The 24,041-nt window shown below is 47.1% G+C and overlaps 2 protein-coding genes across 8 annotated transcripts in view; one reads left to right on the plus strand and one right to left on the minus strand.

The window, feature by feature from the left end:
- Positions 1-1,994: 1,994 nt before the first annotated feature.
- SLC10A4 (solute carrier family 10 member 4) lies at positions 1,995-7,844 on the plus strand. The gene is made up of 3 exons (XM_041726870.1): positions 1,995-2,497; positions 2,930-3,140; positions 6,784-7,844. The coding sequence occupies exons 1-3, from the start codon at positions 1,995-1,997 to the stop codon at positions 7,294-7,296; spliced, it is 1,227 nt and encodes a 408-aa protein (XP_041582804.1). The 3' UTR covers positions 7,297-7,844.
- Positions 7,845-13,113: 5,269 nt separating this feature from the next.
- The window catches only part of FRYL (FRY like transcription coactivator), a 258,580-nt gene continuing 247,652 nt past the window's right edge, over positions 13,114-24,041 (minus strand). For 5 of the 7 annotated variants that reach the window (XM_041724310.1, XM_041724312.1, XM_041724307.1 and 2 more), the window contains 5 exons: positions 20,306-20,374; positions 17,597-17,614; positions 16,724-16,834; positions 15,536-15,726; positions 13,114-15,223 (listed from right to left, as the gene is read on the minus strand). In XM_041724310.1, coding sequence (XP_041580244.1) covers positions 14,965-15,223; positions 15,536-15,726; positions 16,724-16,834; positions 17,597-17,614; positions 20,306-20,374 — 648 coding nt within the window. In that variant the 3' untranslated portion in view covers positions 13,114-14,964. The remainder of the gene's footprint in view (positions 15,224-15,535; positions 15,727-16,723; positions 16,835-17,596; positions 17,615-20,305; positions 20,375-24,041) is intronic. The other 2 variants (XM_041724308.1, XM_041724311.1) reach the window with 1 other exon arrangement.

Below are 24,041 nucleotides of genomic sequence, written 5' to 3' on the forward strand. Positions count from 1 at the left end.
CCGCCCTATGTCTTCTTTCCCCCTTGGTGGCTGCAAGAGTAAAAGGAAGGCAATTGAGGCTAAGTGACCCGTGGCAGTGTCATACTTGGATTATAAGCTCTGTTTTCTGCTCGTGGGGTTTTCTCCTCATCAGTGAAGGAGATGGCAAAGAAGAGGGGGGGCACGAACACCCGGCTTTCTCCACAGTGACCATAACCACAGCAGCAGGGAGAGACACATCTGCGGGCCCCAAGGAGCCCTCAAACTGCAGGTTTACGGGGAGCCTGCTGATTTGCAAAACAGATCATCCCTTCCTGCTCCTTGCTCTTTGCCCATTGTACACAGCAGCTCCCAAACCCTTCCCCAAACCAAGAGAGGAGCTGGTCGGAGGAGCTGGCCTGCCTCTAATTACCGCTTATTGAATTTGATGGTGGATTTTAATATCATTAACACGAGGAGGGGAAAACAGGGGTGGTGCCTGCACAGTTCAGCTTTGCCATTAGTGTTCTTGGCTTAGCTCATCTGTGGTTTGACGAATGCACAGGCTCAGCACCCCCCCCCCCATCTTGTCTGTTTCTGCAGGTCTCCCCGATATCCTTATCTAATCACACTGTTCGGGCTGCATGTGTCATTGCGTATCTGAGCATCCTTGCTTTGCTTATGCTTACATAAATGTAAATGAAAACTTAGGTTCTTTTTCATCACCTCCCACTTCCTTCAAGGCTTCATAGATGTCACCGCATAGTTTTTCTCGGCTCGACTGTTTTTGGAACGCACCCGAGGGCACATTAATTATCCTAAGTGCGCAGCTCTGCCCCCATGGGATGTATGGTCGAATGGAGGAAAAAAAAATGATTTGTGCCGGAGAACGCAATACGCTGTGAATGTAACCTTATTTTCCATATCCTCATTTTCACGGGACGTGGGGGAGAGATGAGACAAACGCGGGGCGCGGGCCGCCACTGGGCAAGGGACGTTACACTTTCTCCTCCAGCGTCCGAAGATGGGGGGAAGGAAGGACGAGTCCCAGGAGGGGGGATCCACTCCCGGGCCCTGGCCCCACCCACACGGGCCCTGAGCTAAGCCTGCGGCCCAGGAAATCCTCCCGTGGGCTTGGCACCTCCCCAGCTAGGGCTTCGGGACCCACAGACGCCTGCTCGAGCGGCTCCCCGCCCTGGGACGCGGAGCGGTCCCTATCCCGCGTAGACGCCTGGGGGGGGAGGGGGGCGGCCTCCAAGCCCGTGAGCCCCCCCCCCCCGGGGAGCCCTGCACTTGACCCGTCTGAGGCCGGGAGTCCCAGGCTGTATTTCTTTTCAGTCCTTTGATCCGAATGCCCGGGCTGCGCTCCTAACACTTCGCCGATTTAGGGCCGCTGCAAAGTCCCGAAGGCGGTTCCCCGGAGCCTTGCACGCCGCGCCCACACCTGCGCCGCCGCCGCCCGCCGCTGGGTCCGCGCGTGACAGGACCGGGTTCCGCGGCGTGGGTGGGGCGCGGCGCCGCGGGGGGACTCTCCCAGTCCGCGCACCTCTTACTTGCAAACTCGTAGCTCGTTATTCATTTTACTTAAAACTAAAAAAAAAACAAAAATCATTAAAAAAAAATTGTGCTGTCACATTGAAGCCGGGCTAGTGTGTCCGGCGGGCGGGGAGCGCGGGCGGTGGGTGCGCGCCTAGAGGAGCGGCCCCCGCGCCCCCGCGCCCCCGCGCCCGGGTCCCCGCGTGTCACCAGGGAAGGGGCAGCCGCGTCGCTCGCCTCCTCGTCCTTTGTCAGGTCTTTGTTCCGCCCGCGGCTACACTCGCGCAGAACCACTCACTGCGGCTGGAAAGGCGGGCCCGGGCGGCGGGGCGGGGCCTGCGGGGCGCGGGGGGCGCGGCCACGGGGCTCCCGCGGGGGAGGGGGCTGCGCTCCCGGGACCCCCCGCCGCCCAGACGTCAGCGCCGCGCAGCCCGCGCCGGGACGGGCGGACGGACGGACGGACGGACGGGCGGGCGGACGCGCAGACCCGCAGAGGCGCCATGGACGGCCCCGCCAACGCCACGCTGCTCCCCGGCGCGCCCGCGCCCGCGCCCGCGCCCGCGCCCACCCCGGGGGCGCCCAGCCCCGCGCCCAGCCCCGCGCCCAGCCCCGCGCCCAGCCCCGCGCCCCCCGCCGGCGGCGCGGCCACCCTCGGCCCCGCGCGGTTCCCGCAGCCCTGGGCGCACCCGCAGACCCCGTTCTGGGACACGCCGCTGAGCCACGGGCTGAACGTGTTCGTGGGCGCCGCCCTGTGCATCACGATGCTGGGCCTGGGCTGCACGGTGGACGCGGGCCGCTTCGCCCAGCACGTCCGCCGGCCCGTGGGCGCGCTGCTCGCCGCGCTGTGCCAGTTCGGCCTCCTGCCGCTGCTCGCCTTCCTGCTGGCGCGGGCCTGCGCGCTCGACGAGGTGGCCGCCGTGGCCCTGCTGCTGTGCGGCTGCTGCCCCGGCGGCAGCCTCTCCAACCTCATGGCCCTGCTGGTGGACGGCGACATGAACCTCAGGTACGGGCTCCGCGGGCGCGCCGGGCTGGGGCGAAGGCGGGGAGGGGGACCCAGCGCCGCGGCGGCCCCCGACCGCCCCCCGCAGCGCAAAGGCCACCGGGCAGCTGCGGTGGACTTGGGCCCGCGAGCGGAGCTCGGCAGCCTGTGCAGGAGCGCGCCTGGGAGGACTGAAAACGAAGACCCGCTGCTCGTCGCCCTCGGCATCGTCCGGGCTGCGGCCAACAGCCCTCAGATGCCCCCGCCGCGCCCCCGGGTTCGTGCTCCAGTGGGGCGCACGGGTGCAGCTCTCTGGGCACCCACCTCCCGGGATGCGCCGGGCCCGCGCGCGCTCCAAGCCGCGGCCTGCGGCCTCTTTCTCTCTCCTCCGCCCGACGTGCGGGGCCCCCGGGGCGCGCGGCCCGCTCTGAGTTCTGTGCGTCCCCTTTTCTGCAGCATCATCATGACCATCTCCTCCACGCTTCTGGCCCTAGTCTTGATGCCCCTGTGCCTGTGGGTCTACAGCCGGGCTTGGATTGACACCCCCCTGGTGCAGTTACTGCCGCTCGGGGCCGTGACCCTGACCCTCTGCAGCACTCTCATCCCCATCGGCCTGGGCGTCTTCATTCGGTACCGGTACCAGCGGGTGGCGGACTACATCGTGAAGGTGAGCTCACTCTTCCTTCTGTGGACTTTCACCTCTTTAGAGAGCCCTTGGCCTCCGACCCCTTGCTGAAATGCTAAGAAGTGTGGGAAAGGGAGAGAAGGAAGGAAACTCGGCCGCCTTTGCGTGGGTAAACTTGAAAAAAAAAAGTTTGTGCCGCAAGGATGACCTTTATCTTTCGGAATTTCAAAAACTCATAGCTTTAATTAAGACACGGCTTAGTGAAAAATAGCCCAGGAGAACTATTCGTATTCAGGGGAGGAAACCTATCACAGGGGAAAGAGATGACAGTGCTGTCAATCGGTGACGTATTTTCCACCAGCAAATTGTGCATTACTAAAAATCAGAGCAGGTGAAAAAAATTATATGAATTGAATTTGTCCTGTGTTTTAGAAATGCATTACTATGGTTTTAAAAAGTGGAACTCCAACTTTGAGAAACTCTGTAGAAGTTTCCTTTAAAATGTTTTATTAACTTTCTAAAAATAAGTGGACACTAATCAGACCAAAAGCAATTGAAAAATCACATTAAGGCAATAGAATACATAAAATATTGGCTCTAAAGCACAAAATAAGATTGGGCCCTGGATAAATAATGCAGAATGTATTACCATTCCTAAATTGGTGTTTCCTTTTCCTTCCCCATTGCAGTATTGCATGTGGTTTCTAAAGCTAGTGAAAGGCTGAGAATTCCTATTCTTTCGTGCACTATTTCCAGTATTGCTTTATGATTATTTTTTTAAATTGGTGCTTGTTGAGGAGTAGAGAATTTGTAATAGTTGACTGGAGAAAAAAAACATTTAAAGAATTGTCAACTAAGCTGTCTTTGAAAACTCCAAAACAGTAATAAGAGTAAACCACGAATAGGACTCTTATTTTAGGAAGTTATTCAGACAAAATACATAAGTAATCACTGCTAATGCACAGGCAAATTCATTTGATAAGTGAAATGGATTTCTCCAATGTTTCAATTGTGTAGATTTAAGAAGACGTAATCTTTTGTGTTTTACTTAGATTAATTAAATAAATTTTAGATAAATAATAAATCTAAAATCTGATTATTCAGGGGAGCTAACTTTTATTAATATGAAAAATTAAGAGTGCTTTTATACACATATATCCAATTTTGACTAAAAAAGTGTACTCTAGGGATCCCTGGGTGGCGCAGCAGTTTGGCGCCTGCCTTTGGCCCAGGGTGCGATCCTGGAGACCCGGGATCGAATCCCACGTCAGGCTCCCGGTGCATGGAACCTGCTTCTCCCTCTGCCTGTGTCTCTGCCTCTCTCTCTCTCTCTCTCTGTGACTATCATAAATAAATAAAAAAATTATAAAAAAAAATAAAATAAAAAACTGTACTCTATAATAAACATGTATTTTGGATGTAATAAATGTATATGTGCATATAAATATACATATATGTATAATATACCTGCCAATCATCTTGAAATGCATTAAGAACTTACTAAGCTTAATCATTAAGCTAATACTATTAAGCTAATACTATAAGACCGTAGGAATTCTAAGAGAAAGTCAATCAAATAAGCTATTCCCATGCTAAAAACAGATTAAGTATTTTTAAGTAGTAGATAACTGGTAAGATTGGCTAACTTTGAATTTAAGGTGAACCTATTCCTACTCCTTAACCAGAACACTCATAAAGTATGCTTTCTGACACATCTGCAAACACTTTAAGATGATTTATTCAATGTCGATGTTCACCCCCAAATCACCAAATGATTTAAAATTGTTCAAAAGAAACTTTGGGGCCATTATTTTTACAATAAAGAATCAGATTTCCTGTCAAAGCTTTTAATGGGGACAGATATTTTAATATAAGAAAAGCTTCCCGGGGGTGGGGTGGGGGCTGGCTGGCTTAGTCAAGTAGAGCATGCAACTCTTGATTTCCGGGTCATGAGTTCAAGCCCTTCGTTGGGTGTAGAGTACCTAAAAAGGGTTTTGATTTATAATGGTTTGTTTGGTTTCTGCCCATTGCACCCTCTACAGCATGAGGACTTTACGTAATAATTTCGGCACCCTCTAGCAGACTTTTTGACCAGCCCAGATAACTTTTAAGTCATTTCTCAAAGAGTATAAAGTATATGCCAATCCCACAGACTCCAAAGGGGTTTCCCCTAGATATCCAGCAAACCAGAAGCAACACTTAAATTGTTCTTCTGGATCTCTGGCTTCCTTCAGACACCTCCCCACCCACACCCCCACTCCCATTAAAAAAAGACGAGACAAAACAGAAAAAAAAACTAGCTAACTACTAATCTGAAGGAGAAGTAGGAGAGGAATTTTTAGGTTTCCACATTACCATTTTCAGTTTGTCTTACTTGAATGAGTGAGACGTACCTGTCAGACATCAAGATGATGCAATGTCTTGTAAGAGTCAGTTGTGCTCTATCTAAAATCCATCTATTGAATGTCAGAATTCCTACGCATCATTAGAGATTTTATAAATGGTAGGTTTCTCATGAACAGATGAAAAAGAGGGTGTTCAGAATTGCAAAGAATTCCTCACATCCTCTGATCACACTTTTCACTCACATAATCTAAGAGTTGGTCATTGTTTCAATATTGCTATTTCTGATACAAAGTATTGTGAAGTCTGAAAATATCACATAGTAAGTTTCATACGTTTTTAATAGCTTTTTATCTCATCCATAAAACCAGAACTAATTTCTTATGGAAAACGTGGGGTCCTGTTCAGGGAAGGTAATGTTCATTTGTGCACCTGGGGTGTTGGGCCCCATTCTGTTTTTAGGAAGTACATTCATAAATTTTTTAAAATTAATTTTTATTGGTGTTCAATTTACCAACATACAGAAAAACACCCAGTGCTCATCCCGTCAAGTGTCCACCTCAGTGCCCGTCACCCCTTCCCCTCCAACACCCGCCCTCCTCCCCTTCCACCACCCCTACATTCATAAATTGAACACATGTTCACAACAGTCAGACTCCCACCACAGAGATATGTGAAAGTCTGGAGACCATCAGCCTGAAGAAGAGTAGCCTTCCCCCCCTGTTGTTTGTTTGTTTAGAGAGAAAAGGGGGGCAGGGCAGAGGGAGAGGGAGAGGCCCAAGCAGGTGCCACTGTAGGCCTGGATCCCTGAGATCATGATCTGAACTGCAATCAAGAGTTAGATGCTCAACGGACTGAGCCACCCAGGTGCCCCTTCCTTCTTCCTTTCTTTTTTTTTTTTTTTAAGATTTTATTTATTCATAGAGACACACAGAGAGAGAGAGAGAGAGAGAGAGAGAGAGAGACAGGCAGAGGGAGAAACAGGCCCAATGCAGGGAGCTGCCCTTTCCTTTCTGTTTTTTAAACAGGAGTCTGGCCTGTGCTGCTTCTGGGGGTCTATCCGAGATAATGGCTAGTTGTTAGGGAAGGCAGACTGCCACTAGACGTAAGGACAGGCCTCCAAACAATTAGAACTGTCCACCCAGCCTGGACTCCTGAAGAGGTGACGTACCCATCCCATCCGCAGAAGTTCTCTGTCAAAGACTGCTTATGGCAAGGATCTTCTTCGTTGTGTGCGAGGGGAGACCAGATGGGCCTCTTCTTCCGAGAGCCTACGATTCGCTGGCCTCAATTCCCTTTCAGCTCTCCTACTTCTGACGGTCTGTCCATTTTCTATTACCAGGTTTCCCTGTGGTCTCTGCTAGTGACGCTGGTGGTCCTTTTCATAATGACTGGCACTATGTTAGGACCTGAACTGCTGGCCAGTATTCCTGCAAGTGTTTACGTGATAGCAATTTTTATGCCTTTGGCAGGCTACGCCTCCGGCTACGGCTTGGCTACTCTCTTCCGTCTCCCACCCAACTGCAAGAGGACTGTGTGCCTGGAAACGGGGAGTCAGAATGTGCAGCTCTGTACTGCCATTCTGAAGCTGGCCTTTCCACCGAGGCTAATAGGGAGTATGTACATGTTTCCCTTGCTTTATGCCCTCTTCCAGTCTGCAGAAGCAGGGATTTTGGTTTTAATATATAAAGTGTACGGTAGTGAAATACTGCACAAGCGAGATCCTCTAGATGAAGACGAAGATACAGATATTTCTTATAAGAAACTAAAAGAAGAGGAAATGGCAGATACTTCCTACGGCACGGTGAAAGCCGATAATTTCATCATGATGGAAACCACTCAGACTTCCCTCTGAACGCGGAGATACGGAGCAGCTTCTGTCTGGCTGAGATATTGCTACGTGTTTATGTTCTGTGGTAGTGAATCTGGTTTACGTAAAGGATGACAAATGGTTCACATTATCCTACGTGTCACAATTGTGATCTTCCCAGTGTAAGGGTGCACTGGTGTATCAACCAAGTGTTTTCACAAATTACAAATCAATCTCATTCTATAACTTGCACCTGGGATGGTTCATTGTGGAGCCTGAACATGTTAAATGTGCTCTTTGGTTTTTACCATCACCGATTTCTAGGACTGCTTCAGGTCTGTGAACTCTTAGAAAACAGGGTCTCGGAAATGTAGAATTTTGGTGCACTAGCTCATACGAGTAAAAACAAGCTTTTTTTTTTTTTTTTTGTAAAGCAAAATTGAGTTTAATGTAATTGTCGTAAAAAAAGTGCTTGCTCAATTTATGAATACCTGACAGTGTTGAATTCTGAGCTGTATTGAAAAACTCCCAACACAGTTAACCAATGAAATACAGTATTTTATTGTCAATCCTGTATCCAATCAGAAAAAAAAAAAAACAAAAAACCACCAACCTTAATGTATATCTGGTATCTATTAGTAATGGACCGCTAACATTTTTCTGGGGAAGGAGGCATTTTCTTCTCAGCTGGGGGCTGACTTGGTTTCTGGATTTAGGTAGACACACTGCAAATCAATGATCTTTTGGAGGGATAATTTGGTTAGGAAAATTCGTAGTGCTCTCCACCTCCGAGGAGAACAATAGACGCCATTAGCTCCTGCTATTCACTGGGGGTGGGGGTGGAGGAGCGGGTAAGGGAGAGGGTGGGGTGGGGGAGGGGAGGCCGCGCTCCCGGGGAGAAAACCTTTAGCCCAGGGCCCTCCCGGGTTCCGCCGGGCGCCAAGGGTCGCCTTCCGGGGCGGCTCCGGGATCCCTGAACTAGAGTCCGAGCTCGCGGACACCAGCCCCGAAGCGGCTCCGCGAGGCTCCGCAGCCCCTCGCCGCCCGCGTGGGGCTTCCCGGCGGCGCCGCCCCCGTCCCCCCCCTCCCCCGGCGCGCCCCGGGTCTGCGGAGCACCTGGGGGCACCCGGGTTGCACCTGGGGAGCACCTGGCGGGCCAATCGCGGAGATTGCCCGGGGCTGGGGGCCCCTGCGGCCGGCGGGCGGGCGGGCGTCCCCGCCAATCGGCTCCCGCCCGGGCCCCGGGGTATTTGGGGCGGCGTCGGGGGCGGCCTCGGCCCGGGATGCGCGGCGGGTGGCGGGTGGCGGGTGGCGGATGGGGGGCCGCGGGTACCCGGCGTGCGCCCCGCGCGCGTCCCCGTCCCCGTCCTTCCCCGGCTGCGGGCAGCTCCCGGCCGCCGCGGGCCTCGACGGCTACCAGCGGGCGCAGCTCGTGGCCCTCCTGTCGCAGGTGAGCCCGCGGCCGCGCGGCGCCGGCAGCAGGGACGCGGCCGTGCAGGTGAACCCGCGCCGCGACGCGTCGGTGCAGTGCTCGCTCGGGCGGAGCCGCCTGCCGCGCGGGGCCCGCGACCCCGGGGTCCCGGCCGGGCCCGGCCTGGGGGGGCGGGGGGCGCCTCGCCGTCCCCGTCCCCGTCCCCGTCCGCGCGGCCCGAGCAGCGCCGCCCCCCGCGGCCCCCGCGGCCCCCGCGCCCCCCGCGCACCGCCGCCGTGTACTCGGCCGTGGCCTCCCGCCGCCTGTCCACCTGCCCCCACCGGCCCGGCGGCGCGGAGGACGAGGACGGGGAGGGCGAGGGGCACGGGGAGGGGGAGGGGCGCTCGGCGAGGAAGGCGCCCCCGCGGCCCGCAGAGGAGGCCGGGGGAGGCCAGGCGGACCCGGACGCCGAGGGCCCCAGGTCGTCGCCGCGGAGCCCCGAGCCCGCCACCGAGCGGCCGCGCTTCCAGGTGAGCCCCGCGGCGCGCCCCTCCCCCTGCGGGGCTCTGCTGGCGGGGGGGCCTTCCCCTCCCCCTCCCCGCCTGCGGCCCTGCGGGGGCTGTGCTCTAGGGGGTCCCCTCCCCTCCTCCCCTCCTCCCCCTCCCCCTCTCCTCCCTCCCCTCCTCCCCCTCTCCTCCCCCTCTCCTCCCCCTCCCCCTCTCCTCCCCCTCCCCCTCCCCCTCTCCTCCCCCTCCCCCTCTCCTCCCCCTCCCCCTCTCCTCCCCCTCCCCCTCTCCTCCCCCTCCCCTCCTCCTCCCCCTCCCCTCCTCCTCCCCCTCCCCTCCTCCTCCCCCTCCCCTCCTCCTCCCCCTCCCCTCCTCCTCCCTCCCCTCCTCCTCCCCCTCCCCTCCTCCTCCCCCTCCCCTCCTCCTCCCTCCCCCTCCCTCCTCCTCCCTCCCCCTCCCTCCCCCTCCCTCCCCCTCCCTCCCCCTCCCCCTCCCTCCCCCTCCCTCCCCCTCCCCTCCCTCCCCCTCCCTCCCCTCCCTCCCCTCCCTCCCCCCTCCCTCCCCCCTCCCTCCCCCCTCCCTCCCCCCTCCCTCCCCCCCTCCCTCCCCCCTCCCTCCCCCCTCCCTCCCCCTCCCTCCCCCCTCCCTCCCCCCTCTCCTCCCCCCTCTCCTCCCCCCTCTCTTCCCCCCTCTCTTCCCCCCTCTCCTCCCCCCTCTCCTCCCCTCCTCCCTCCCCCTCCCCTCCTCCTCCCCTCCTCCTCCCTCCCCATCCCCCTTCCCCCCCCCACCCCCCGACGGCCGCCTTCCTTCCTTCCGCAGCCCTGCGCCGCCCGCCTGGGTCCCGGCCCCGCAGCTGCCCGGTGAACGCTGCGGCGGCCCCACGGCCGGGGGCGGGGGCGGGGGCGGGCGTCCCGCGGCCCCACGGCGGGGACCCGGTGGCGGGTCGGTGGCCTCCGGCTGCCCGTCGCCTCTGAGTTCCGTGTGGCCGGAGCCCCGCGCCCCGCTCCCCGGGTGCTGACCCTCGCCCGGACCCGCGACGCCGCCTCTGGCAGCCCCTGCAGCCCCGTGCAGGGGGGGGGGGGGGCGGCGCTGCTGGAGCCGGGGCCGCTGCGCGCCGCAGGTGCAGGGCCGAGGCCGGGTCCCGCCGGTCCCCCTGCTGGCGCCGAGGGCCTCCTGCGGGGTCTGCCCTGCGGGGGCCGCGGGGGGGGGAACGACGGAGGAGGGAGTCGGGGCCGCCAGAAGCCGGTGTGTCCGTCCGTCCGTCCGCGTGAAACGTGGATTCGGGTTCCTCGGCCTCCCGGCTCCTCGCCCTGTTTGGAGGCCGCCCCAGCGCCGCGAGAAGCGAGTCGGAACCTCCACTCTCCGGGCTCCTCCCGGCCTCTGCGCTCGCCCGGCTGAGCCACCGGGTCCCCCGGGTCCCCGTGACCGGCCCCAAGGACCGCAGGGGCGAGCTGGGCCTCGAGCCCGCTTTTCTCCAGGAGCTGGAACGAAGCGGCCAATCGAAGTAGCAGATGGATCCCTCCCAGCCTGTGAGATGAAGGGGACTCCGGGGTCCCAGGAGCCAAACCCCGGTGTCTTGTCTTGTCCAGTTCTTAGAGCAGAAGTACGGCTACTACCACTGCAAGGACTGCAACATCCGATGGGAAAGTGCCTACGTGTGGTGCGTGCAGGGCACCAACAAGGTAAGAGACCCCGTGGAATTGGCACCTTCCCGGCCTAAGTGTCCGGAGGGGTTTTGCTTCACTTTTTTTTTTTTTTTAAAAAAAAAAATAAAAACTTGGGAGTTTGTCATGTAATATTAATACAGGCTACATATGTAGGTGCTTGTAATAGGGGATCAAGTCTAAACCTGAGGTCAGAAGGTTTGCTTGAAAAATAACACATGGGCTAACCTGAAGTTTGGGTAAGTTGAATTAGGAGGAGGAGAAACTTTTCAGACCAAGGTAACATGTGCAAAGGCCCAGTGGTAGAGCAAACCGGAGGAAACTACAGTAGTAGAAAATTCGAGGGACAGGGGTGGGCGTGACGGCGAGTGAAACTGGGAGGACTGGTCTTTGTCCTCGGAATTCACTGAAAGGTTTTAAAGCTGCAGTGGGATGCCAACAGATTGACCTTTAAGAGGAAATAATCACAGTGGACGCCTGTAAACCAGTACGGAGACTTGCAAAGATCAAATGGTGGTGGGGCCAGAGATGAACGACAACTCGAGGCGTGGGGGAAGGTGATGTTCTAACACCTGTTCCTACTGGTTTGGTTGAGGGTAGGGGCAGGGAAAGGAAACTCGACTCAGGTGGCACGCAAACCCACGCCCTAAACACTGGTGGAGCGAGTGAGGGAACAAGAGAAACACCTGTAGGGAGCCCTGAGTCTATGAACTTGGGTGTCAGTCATTCTTTAAACATGAGAGCTTGTCACTACGACTGCTGAGAGAGTAGCTGAGCGGTTTTACAGCCGAGGGAAGCCAGCATCAAAACAGGTTTTACTTTGTTCATTACACACTAAGTGGCACAAAAACATCTCATGTTAAAAGTTGTGGCAACATCCTAGCAATTAGCACTGTCAAACTACAAAGGAAATTTTATATATATCTCCCATGTATTTTTTTTTTTTAAAGATTTTATTCATTTATTCATGAGAGACAGGCAGAGGGAGAAGCAGGCTCCATGCAGGGAGCCCAACGTGGGCCTCGATCCTGGGGTCTCCAGGATCACGCCCCGGGGCTGCAGGCGGCGCTAAACCGCTGGGCCACTGGGGCTGCCCCATGTATAACATATGTATGTTTAGCAAGAGAGACTTTGACTAGAAGGAAATATCCCAGAACACTGTTACCTCTGGGTATCAAGTGATTCTTTTATTTGTTCAGGAGAGACCCACAGAGGCCAGGACAAGGGCAGAGGGAGGAGCGGACCCCCTGCGGGGGGTGGTGGTGGGGACTTGATCCAGGGATCAAGACCTGAGCAGAAGGCAGGTGCTCAACCCCTGAGCCACCCAGGGGCCCCTCTTGGGTTCTTTATATCCTGCATTTGCTAAGGTGACAGTGGATTACTTGGAAAAAATTTTTTAAATGCCATGAAGTGCAATTATGATTACATTGATTCTAGTATTTCTTTTTATTTAGATTATGAGGCATGGTGTAGGAGCAGTTCTCCGGGACCCAAATGAGGAAAGCTTACTGGCTTTGGTGAGTTTGTTCCAAGAGAGTGTTTATTTCTTAAACTTATGGTAGGTTGTACCATGCCCTCTATATCACTGAAAGGAAATATTTTCTAAATTGTGTAAAAGAAAAAGCCAGATCTCTTCTCTGGGTGTTATTTTACAAGCTTACTATTTATTTACTTAAGATTTTAATTTATTTACTCTTGAGAGACAGAGAGGCAGAGAAGCAGGCTCCCTGCGGGGAGCCCGATGCGGGACTCCATCCCCGGACCCCTGGGTCACGCCCTGAGCCAACCACTGAGCCACTGGGTGTCCCACAAGCTTACTATTTAAAAAATGATCAACCTCGTGGGCAAAAGAAAGAGGCCTACGTGAGCACAAACGGCTCTGTGTGGAACTACGTAGGGTATTTAATAAACTAAGCATTTGATATACTTTGTTAAATGCAAACGTTGGATTCAGAGGAGTGAACTAGTGTAGGTTTTAGGAAAACTCAATTGCAAAAGGACAACCCTAATGACTTTATATTTGCATTTTGCTTTCTGTAGGTGCATTCATCTTGTTAATCAACTTAGCTACATAAACAAGAAAAGGAAATTTCAACTGTTCAAAGGTATGGTTTGGGTAATTAGTCAATCTAATTTGTTCTCAACTTTGTTCTTTTGGGGAGAGTTATGTTTAAGAACGAGGGCAATATTTGAAAAGTCACTACATAACAAGAAAAAAAAAAAGAAAAGTCACTACATGATGCACACTATAATCATTCATCCTTAAAATACAACACAAATCAACAGCTACAATGCTTCTTTATTTTAACAAAAAGGATATAAGGAGGGTGAGAAAATAGGGGGATGGTAAGGTAGGATGTAAAGTGTGGGGTGTCTCTGGACACCATCCTGCTCTTCCTGCCCCACACCCAAAAGTTATTAAATAATTTAAAGGACACCATTTACAGTACCAGAACACCATCAAAATAATTTTTTTTTTTTTTATCAGGGTCAAAAAATACAGTGATTATGAATGTGCTGTGACCAGTTATGGAATTTTACAGGTAACATAACTATAGTCAGCAGTCCAACGGCGTGCACAGTGCCTTCAATTAATGCACTTGAGCATAATTACATTTCTGGCAGGGTCCACACCCCCAAGAAAAGGCAAAGCTAAGCATTTCATTTCTACATTCTAAACTCTGGAATCACAGAGCCCAGTTTAAAAGTCACAGTGGATAAGAGATGCCTATAAAAAATACAAGGTGTTCCTTTCAAATCAGAGGAATTGTGGGACTACATTCATTTCTTTTACAAAATGCTATTTAAAAAAGGACAGAGAATCCAGTTCATTGTTATGCTACAGGCTGAGACAGGAGTGAGTATATTGCGTGTTTTGGTAGTCGGTCTTCAGGCTTCCTTTCATTTTCCCCCATAGCCCCAGGTTCCTTTTGGGTGAAACACGTGAGTCCTGAATGAAACATATAAAAATGTGTTTGCATCTCTCTTCTTGAATTCTGCGGACTTCAGAGCCCGCAAGTCATGTATCCTACCATCAGTGACCACGATCTTTTCTTTAGCTTTGTATACCTATTCTTGTAGAACAGTGCATTGCACGAATGTACAATACTGGTTTTCATCTATACAGTTTCTGTAATAATTATGGAGTAAAATAAGTTAACTTTTCTAATGAGAATAGCTGACGGGCAGCATACATCTTTATTTTACATTTTAAAGTCTCTGCAGGCATCTACTTTGGTTAGTTATCAACAATCGTAACGTAAGCACTGATCAGAGAACTGAGCAGCATTCCAATAACATTAACAGATATATTATTTCTTTTCAAAATACCGGGAAAGCCCAGCTTTAAAATATTATTAAAGTGTTCTAACATTTACACACTATGAAGAGTTAGATCTAATAAAATAAAATTTCTTCAAAAATAATCTTGCAGTGCTCTTTTAGGCATGCTCTGACATGTTATCACCAAACATCCATACCTTGAAAATAGGACTATCACATACTCACACATCCCCGCTCACACACACATAATCCCTTATACAGACTAAAAAACAGAAACACCCACGCCCTTATCCCACGTGTTGGGAAAAAAAAAAAATCCAATGTTTTTTTTTTTTTCTTTTTTGCAAATAAGTCTGTGTATATCTATCCGACTGAAGGTTCTTCATGTAGATGATTAAGCGTCAGCTGTAGAGTATGCTTCTGGCTGCTGGAAATCTAGGCAGCTTGGCAGGTCTTCAGCTAAAATGAACGAGCCTGGATTTTAGCCTCATGTCACCTGCTTTCCAACGTCTCAGTATTAGAGGCCATTATTGCAAACAGTCTTGGAATTCTCTTCTTTCTCCAGAAAGTAATGTATTTGTATGCATCACTTTTAGCCCTTTTCTTTTTCACATGGGTTAAGTAATTTAAAAATTCCTTCTTCATATAGTTAATTGTGGGAGGTACTGGCAGCCGTTAGATTTCTTTTCTTCAGATCTTGGGTTTTGCCGTTCTTTATCTTGATAAAAGCTTGGCATTAGTTATACTCTGGTTCTGGATGCTGCCAGGAAAAGTTATCAGTGAACTGCAAGGGTTTATAAAAGGTGCCCGTTAATGTTCTTCGTCATCTTCCCTAAATGCCTGAAGTTTCTCAGAATCCAGTGCTCACCAAATTTCCAATTGGTTTGGCCCGTGCTAAAAGCTGGTATGATTGCACTATGCGTAGAGACTCTCTTATTTCTAGATTAAGTTCCATCAGTTTGTAGTTGGCTTCTGACATGTCCAGGTCAGAGCCTATCACTGCAAAGCTTCCCGTCTGGCCCAGTGTCTGATGATGGAAATATATGTGTAACAGCGTCTGCACGGGGTCATCTTCACAACTGCCAAAGATATCATTGGGCCAGAGAGACCTGAAATACACAATATTTTTAAGTCCTGACACTCAATCGAACAATTATTAAAAGTAAGTACATTTTAAATTAATACCTATAGCAAAATTTCCTTGTGAATCATTGAAGGTCTGTTTTGATATTTGAGCAAATGTATTACTCAGATTAACGAAGCCTGACACCTAAAATTGGTGTCATTTCAGTGATAACTGTAGAAAATATCAAAGTCATACTTTCATAAAGACATACTGAAACATTAAATTGAAAGCCCAAACCCAGTCATTGTAAAATCCCAATCTAGGTTTAGAGATAGGAAATCCCTTCACATTTTACCTGAAAGCTTTTACTTGTGCTACAGCAGATATAAATTCCTTATTTTTCAAGGTTTCAATTAAAGAATGAATGGCAGTTTCTATAGTAGTTTGTGCGGCTTTGGAGATGTCAATTTCTTCATTTTCTGAAGCCGACTCTGCTTCTTTGAGGATATTTTCCAGTTGGGCAAGTTCCTCAGACATGTTGATGACCTAAAACAAATCAGTATCCCTTGAAAGGAGGATCTATTTGTATATTAAGTAACAAAAAGGGCATTTAATTGGCGGTAAAGATATATCTGATGATAGGCATCATTTCTCTTAAAGATTTGCAAATGTTAAACTTAGTGGTTTAAAGGCAGTTAATATTTCAAGTTCTTGATTGGTAGGCTACCAAAGAGTAGTCTTCAAATACTCTTGATAAAGTAAAAGGATATAGGAGCGCCTGGCCGGCTCAGTTGGTGGAGCATGTGACTCTCCATCTTGGGGTCGTGAGTTCGAGTCCCATGTTGGGAAATGTTATGATAGATGTAATAAAACTGGTCATAACCAATGTTTATACTGGTTTTAACGTGATCCATGTTGCACCTTGGATAGTAAAAATCATTTACTGTTATGGGGGGGAAGTTGTGAATTTTTTTTAACATCAAAGGAAAAGTACATTTTAAAAGATTACTTATCCAACGTATTTTATATAAACCAGTATGTATTTTTAAAATTGATTTAACCATTTAACAAAAGTGAAAGCATTTCCCGTTTCAGGACCAGCTCTGACAAGGGGAGGGATAAAAGACTAAAGTCCCTGCCTTTGAACCTATTCATTACATGATTTCCAACATTCAAAGAGTTTTTGACCTGTTGATTCTTATGTACGTTAGTAGAACTACAAAAATATATGGACGAGATGTTAGGGGGGGAATTTCATAATTTAACTGTGTCTTTATTCAGCTGATGTGCTTTCCTTGACTTCTGGTTACAGATGGTCTGTTGTTGCTGCTGTGACCTGTAAGGTCTTGAGCCTGTCAAGACCGCTGGCTATGTGCTGTTTTATTTACTGACAGGTCTTGAAATAGCGCAGTGTTTCTAAAAAGACAATCCTGAACAACAAGATTCCCTATTAAGTGACTTTTGACATCAGCTCTCCTACAAGAACACATTTATGATATTTTAGTATTCTAGAATCAGATTCCTATTAGAACCGAGTATTTACCTCTGCTTCATTTTTTATTGTATTTACTTGGCTGATCAGTTTGCAGTAAGCTTGGAAGAGAAGCAGCAACTGAAAATGCAGTTTGTATAACCTTCGGCAGAGCTCCAGTTCCTAGAAGTAAGTAAACACTGCATTACATTCAGGTGCCACTGTCCATGGTGTTTGATTAGACAGTACATTTCCAATACAAATTTATAAGTAATTATGTTAAAATTGTCTTGGCACTTATTTCTCCACCAGTAAGCAAGTTAATATAGTGTGAAGCTGATGAAAGATGCTTTTGAAGACTGGGATTAAAATACAAATTTAAAGACTGTTGGTTACATAATTCATTTAGTGAGAGGCACATTTTCACATTAGAATTTTTCGGCAGGCAATATATAGAATGCTTTAAAAAGGATTCACTTTAACTCAAAATTCATAATGAAAAAAATGTACAAATACATATACTTTCACCCCATTGAGATGTATATCTCACTGCATTTATCAACAAATGTTTGATAAAGCAGTCAAACTGGATTACCTCTTACAACCTAAAAATGAATTCATTTTTCTAAAAAAAAAAACACACACAAAAAACACAAAACCTTGTAATCTCATTGAAATTAACAATGAAATTAACATATGCACTTTGATTTTTAAAATTAAGTTTAAAAGAGGTTAGTTTATAGATGTATAAAAAAGGTGACTGCTAGTCGTACATATCATAAAATCTCCTCTTTAGAGGACCAACATTTCACGGATTAGGGCTTATGCAAAACTGAAGCACACTTTTACAATAGTCCATGATAAAACACTGCTAGCTCACAAATGGCAAATGAAAATCAGTTTGTCTGACATGGATAAGTCTATAAATTAAGACAGGTCACTTACTGCTAGAATTTCCATTTGCTAAGCAAGAAGGTGATCGGGTCACAAAAAAATACAAAGGAAGAAAAAGACCAAGAATTAGTGTAAGAAATCATTTTAACTAGGGTCACAGATGTCCCAGGCAAACTGAAGAACACTTAATTGCATCTAAAGAAAAATCTAATATTTCCAGAATAAAACTTTTTATACATTTAGAGTAACACTCCGGGGTGTTGTTAACTCTTTGCCAAATAACTAAATTACATTTAGGCTGTAATTTATTTTTTGTGCGAAAGCTACACAGGACAAAACTGAACTAAAGCAAATGTCATAAAATTTCCACAAGTGGAAAATTTCTGATTAGAAATAAAAAATAAATTACTGTTTTTAGAAAAGAATTGGCTTATAATCTTATAAATACTTAACAGAGGATTATATTTGGTGTGGTCTAGGCTTCCCACCCTTACTAATTAGGTCCTATGTTGCCATAATTGGTGCAGTGTCAGAACATAAGCTATCAAAAGCAGATGTGTGTTTTAAAATGCATTCCAAAATGCAACTTGGTGAACTTCAGAAGTTACCCAGCTAGGTTTGAGTCAAATGAGATGATGTGTGTATGTAAAATACATAGTCCATAAACTAAATGTTTTGCTATTTAAAAATTGTTACATTAAAATATTTATAGCAACTTGGCCCTAGTCTCTAGTCCATTCTAGAGAAAGAATAATTTCTAATTAAAATAGCAATCGCTGTAATGTAAATATTGCTTCTAAAAGTCCCTCTGAAGTCTGCTTCTCTAAATAGTGTCCTCTGAAGGACTGTTTATATAACATTTATTCCTATCAATTTAGAAGGGATTTGCTAAGCAAAGGTGAACTTTAGCTCCATACCGCTTCCCATAAATTACATGGATAGTCATTCAGTGAATATCAGTTGAGCATAATCCAATGTTAAACATATTAGCATATCTACATTTGAGGTTCTACTTCAGTTTTATATGGAAATGAACAACCATTTGAGTTCCAAATACATTTTCTCACTTCTATTAGCATGAATAATGGAACTGGCTCTATATGCATACACTTACAGCTTCTACTTTGGGATGTAATGGAAAAGAAATCATGATACGGGCATCTGGGTGGCTCAGGCGGGTTACTGTCTGACTCCTGATTCAGGAGTCAGACAGTAACCCTCAGGTCATAATCTCAGGGTTGTGAGATCGAGCCTGGCGTTAGGCTCCAAGCTCTGTGGGGACTCTGCTTAAGGGTCTCCTCCTCCCTCTGCCCCTCCCTTGCTCTCTCTCTCTCCCTCAAATAAATAAATCTTTATCATACTATTTTTTAAAGTTTATGATCACAATTATAGGAGGTAAGTAATTGTGTAGCTCTCAATTACCAGGAATATGCGCCAACTTTGCAGGCTTAAAATTCTTGATTTTTAAGTATATTGAAATTAGCAGGTATATATATTTTTTCACTTATTTAAAAATTATGCAAAAGAATTCTGGTACACAGGGACAGAACTAGTAAGGTTGTATAACCAGTGTCTCCCATCTCAAGGAGCTGAATATAAAAGGAGAGAGAAGATATAAATGAAATTCTTAAATGTACCATTTTCAGTTTTCACTTAGGAGAAAGCCTTGAGCTGTATTAACTGACCTAGACTCTTGGAGATGGAACTCATCTTCAAGGCAGAGGGCTATAAGAAATCACTTAGTCTAATCACCTAATTTATGTAGGAAAAAAGGGAGTTTATATTATATACTCAAGCCATGCAGTTAAATGGTGGCAAAGATAAAACCCACAGGCTCCAATTCTAGGTTAGGGTCAATTCCTTATTTTCCCTTGTTTCTTTCTTTACACAGGTGATTTGACCATTTCCTTGTTACACAGTGGAGGATTTGGAGTCAGCCTGCCTGGTTTGAATCTTAATTCTCTTTTCTTACTGGTTTTAGATACATTGGCTTCTCTGAGCCTCAGCTTCCTCATCTGCAAAATGGGGATACTAAGCATCTATTAGACACAGCTGTAAGGACAGAGATAAGGAATGTGAAATGCATACTATTATTTTCTCAACATTTCAGTTTAAAAAACTTCACATTTTTATTATCATGCTATAACTTTTACAGGACTAGAAATCCAGAACAGTGCAACCAATGTTGGAAAAGATTGGAATTCTGATGTCAATGCAGAAGTTAATTGATGACTGCGTCTTCTGTGTATGAAGCTGTATTCCTATTAGAATAATTTGTAGGGCTTGATTTACCCTCACGTAGTGTCTTATACACATGTACTTTTCCCTAAGAAAACATTGCCCTTATTTTCATTGACTTTTTATACTATAAAAAAGTTAGTTTATCCAATCAGCATTTCACCTTTAGAAAGGCTACCATGAATGGATATGACATTACTGTGAAGTTTGCTTTCCTGACCAGTCTAATTTTTCGAAGAGGCAGATGCAAGTAGAGTCTAACTTGGCCTGTCCAGATAGCCATCAAGCTTATCTCCTGAATGTTATTAAGCTTCAGTCACAAGCTGGTCGTTCATTTTTATTAAAGTGAATTTTTCATTACTAAGCCAATATTTCACTGAACCTTTGACGAAGGTTGTTCTGATAACAAAAATGAAAAGTGTTATAAATTTCATTCCTAGGATTATCAAATAGGGACACTGGAACACATGCATGGTTTTACCTGTCACAGAAACAGAGCAGAACTAAGAAGAGGACACTTACCTGTGCATCTGTGTTTATCCTATACAGGTCTCCTTTGGCACCAAATGTCCTCTTACAGTTGTCTAACCACTAAGGAAAGAAGTAACCGTAAATTTTAACATAACATTTATATAACGCACAGTGAAATTGGTAACATAACAGCCTGTGTGTATAAGGTCACTTTAAAAGTTAACTTGAAGTTCTGGGATTGGTTCTAGGCAGAGCCTTCAATCTCCACTCCACTCGAGCCTAATTATTTGTAGGCAACAAACCAGAGCAGGATGACATGTGCACAGTGTGGTGGTGTGCTCACAAAAACACAATAGTCTGCTCTTCTAGGGACTTGTGCTCCATTTCAGTAAGGAGAACTCTTCATTCTGCAGATTTTATTGGAAATCTTCACAACGCATACCTGACCTTTGTCTAATGTAAGATGGGGAAATGAAAGATGTGCTTTCCCTTTGGAAGTGCAATTTAATAAAGGCAACTTAAAATTAACCAGGTCTGTTTGCTTATCAGAAGTGTAATTCTCAGAAGACTGGTGTCAATTTTAATTAGTGAAACAGAAACCAAAATCCATTTTTTTTTTTTTTTTTAATGATAGTCACACACAGACAGAGAGAGAGAGAGAGAGGCAGAGACACAGGCAGAGGGAGAAGCAGGCTCCATGCACCGGGAGCCCGACGTGGGATTCGATCCCGGGTCTCCAGGATCGCGCCCTGGGCCAAAGGCAGGCGCCAAACCGCTGCGCCACCCAGGGATCCCCCAAAATCCATTTTAAATCTTGTTTTTACTTCTATTCTTTTTGGAAAGTTAATGAATGACAAACATGTTATCTCCAAAGAATATTGGATATAGATGCCACGCGTGTTTTTTTTCCCTTATCCAGGGACTATTCCTAATATTGGGTATTTATTTAAGGTATTTTTTTCTTTAGTCAAATAAAAAATGAGAGCATTGTAGTTTAGTTGGGGGAAAAAATGTTGGAGTCATGGAATGTCCTAGCAGAATGAAGAAAAGGGCCTCCAGGTGAAGAAATTAGGTTTTAACAGTTTGATATTATGTATTCTTTTTACTTCCTAGTTCTTTATGTGTGTGATAAACATAAAACATATATATGAAATCATTAAGACTTTAAGAAAAACTAGCTCCATTAAGCATATTCACTGAAAATATCTCAGTACAACTAGGCATTTAAAACACTCAACTGTAGCTTAACGTCGTACATGCAAAGAATGCGAATTAGACGTCTCTGTTATTTCAAAACAACTCTTTGACCTTATGTTGCTTTTATTCCAGTCCCTTAGACTGTACAGGCCCTTAGGCTTTTGCTTGACAGCATCTCTGAAGAAACACGTTAAGCTTTCCCTAGTGAGATGAGCCGCTGGCAGCCACTGTCAAAAGCTATCCAGCGGATTTCTTTATATCAGCAGCATCCGGCTGAAATCTATTGTAGGATGCATGTGCTCGTATTTACTCACACAGAATGTTAAAACGTTTATACACCTAATCCTCCTCCCTAATCCAGTCCAATTTGTCCACGTGTACTAATAAATTAGAAGAAAATAATTGAATATCTAAAGGCTTATTGTTACTAAATAAAATTTTTTCCAGTCTATGCCCAGTGATAGAACATTTTGGGAGCCTTATTCAACAAATTATGTTTTTTATGTTTTTACTGTTAAAAAAAACAAGCCCCAAGCCAATAGTCTCATGGCTGCGTACTGGCCTGAACAGCACAGGTCCACACGATTGCAGCCAGCGTGCATAAGACACAGTACTTGGTGTACAGAATGTCCCCCCGTTCACATCCAATCGGTCATCATTGTTTCTTTAGTCAAGGCTAAAGGGAAGGTAAAGGTTAAAAGGGAACTGGAGAGGTTCGGCTTCTGGGCATGAGGGAGCAGCCCGTAGAGCGCCAGCCCTCCAAGGACACCCACAGAAGCAGAATGCGGTCTTCCAGCAGACAGGGAGCCCTGCACAGACCCCAGGCTTAGCTCTGGGGCCTTGCTTACCCAAAGCTTTGCTAGCTGCTCAGGCAGGCAGACAGCAGTGACCTGGGGGGGGGGGGGGACCCACAGCATCACTGAGCTGGGAAAACAGGGTCACCAAAGGTATGCTGGAGGGAAGGGGACTGTAGAGAAGGGCACCCAACAATCTGTGTGCAGCTTCCCTCGGGACACTGCCACTCTAGCATTTAACACGTGCAGGAGGAGAGGCTAGACAACCAAGCAGCAGCACCTGGGAGGATAAAAATGTAAACAGATTTCTGGTCTCCTGGTGTTGAACTGTTTATTTCCTGCCAGGATGGCAGGGGTCCTGATGAAGAACCCAGGCTGTCACTCGTGACTCGCAAGGCAAAATGGAAGAATGTGTTAACTATGATACTATAACGGTAAAAACCATTAGAGGGAAAACCCAAAGAACAAAAAACACTTGGTTGATAGATGAACACAAGAAAGGAGAGTAAGAAAAGTAACAATACGGGACAAGAAAGAGATGACAGCTTAGAAGGAATCCTTTTTCTCCCCTATACAAATATTTGATTCAACACAATTTATCGAAAACATTCTTTTCCCACTGCGTTATAATAGCACCTTTGCTATAAACTGTATGATGACCATACATACACATATGTACCCATGTACATATGGGTCTGTTATCAGATTCTCTATTATATTCCAGTGGTCTGTTTTTCTATTCTTAAGCCATATACTCTTGAATTTTTTAACAAGTCTTACTGGCTGGAAGTCTAACTCTGTTGTTTAGACTTTGTTATTGTTCTTCATGTACAAACTTGGAAGGCTATTTCTGTGAAGGGCAAGGAGTAAAGATTTGCAAACTATTCTCTGTTGCAACCATTTTAACTATGTTGCAGTACAAAAATATGCATAAATATGCATAATATGCATAAACAAATATGATGACTATGTTCCAAAGAAAACCTTTATTGACAAAAACAGGGAGTGGGCCAGATATGACCTATGGGCTATAGTTTGCTGACCTGTGTTCAAGAAGGTTGTTTGTCTTATACTTAGATCTTTGTACTTCCACATAAACTGTAGAGTTAGCCTATCAATTTCCATCAATAGAGAATCTGAGATTTTGAACCTTCTGATTCATGAACATGGTATACAGTCTTACTGAGATAGCCTTTATTTTTATTTTTTTTTAGAATTTAAAAAATTATTTTATTTTATTTATTTAAAGATTTTCTTTATTTATTCATGATAGATGGAGAGAGAGAGAGAGAGAAGCAGAGACACAGAGAGAGGGAGAAGCAGGCTCCATGCAGGGAGACTGACGTGGGACTCGATCCCGGGTCTCCAGGATCATGCCCTGGGCCAAAGGCAATGCTAAACTGCTAAGCCATCCAGGCTGCCCACTGAGATAGCCTTTAATTTCCTTCATTAATATTTTAAGTTTTCTGTGTGAAGGTGTAGCACATCTTTAGATTTATTTGTAGGTGTTTGATTTTTCCTATTGTAAAAGGTACTTATTGCTGTATCATCACTAACCTCTCTAAAACTTAAATGGCTTAAAATAAGACTAATCTGGTTGGGAGTTCCTTCTGGCCTTGCCTAGGGTCATTCCTGAGTCTGCAGTCATTGGATGACTTGACAGGGGCTGGAAGCTCTAAACTGGCATCACTTAAATGCCTGGCATGCTGTCAGTTGGGATGCCTCCATTCTGCTCCACGTGGCATCTAATTCTCCAGTAAATAAAGGGTTTTATTAGTTTTCTAGAGTTTATCCCA

Source organism: Vulpes lagopus, chromosome 12 (assembly GCF_018345385.1).
Source record: "Vulpes lagopus strain Blue_001 chromosome 12, ASM1834538v1, whole genome shotgun sequence".
Lineage (NCBI taxonomy): Eukaryota > Metazoa > Chordata > Mammalia > Carnivora > Canidae > Vulpes > Vulpes lagopus.

What these genes read in the sequence shown, in the direction of transcription:
- SLC10A4 (XM_041726870.1), top strand. Translation starts at nt 1,995, where the DNA reads ATGGACGGCCCCGCCAACGCCACGCTGCTCCCCGGCGCGCCCGCGCCC. An exon ending in GACGGCGACATGAACCTCAG is followed by an intron (nt 2,498 to 2,929) that starts GTACGGGCTCCG and finishes CCTTTTCTGCAG; the next exon opens with CATCATCATGACCATCTCCT. An exon ending in TGGCGGACTACATCGTGAAG is followed by an intron (nt 3,141 to 6,783) that starts GTGAGCTCACTC and finishes TTCTATTACCAG; the next exon opens with GTTTCCCTGTGGTCTCTGCT.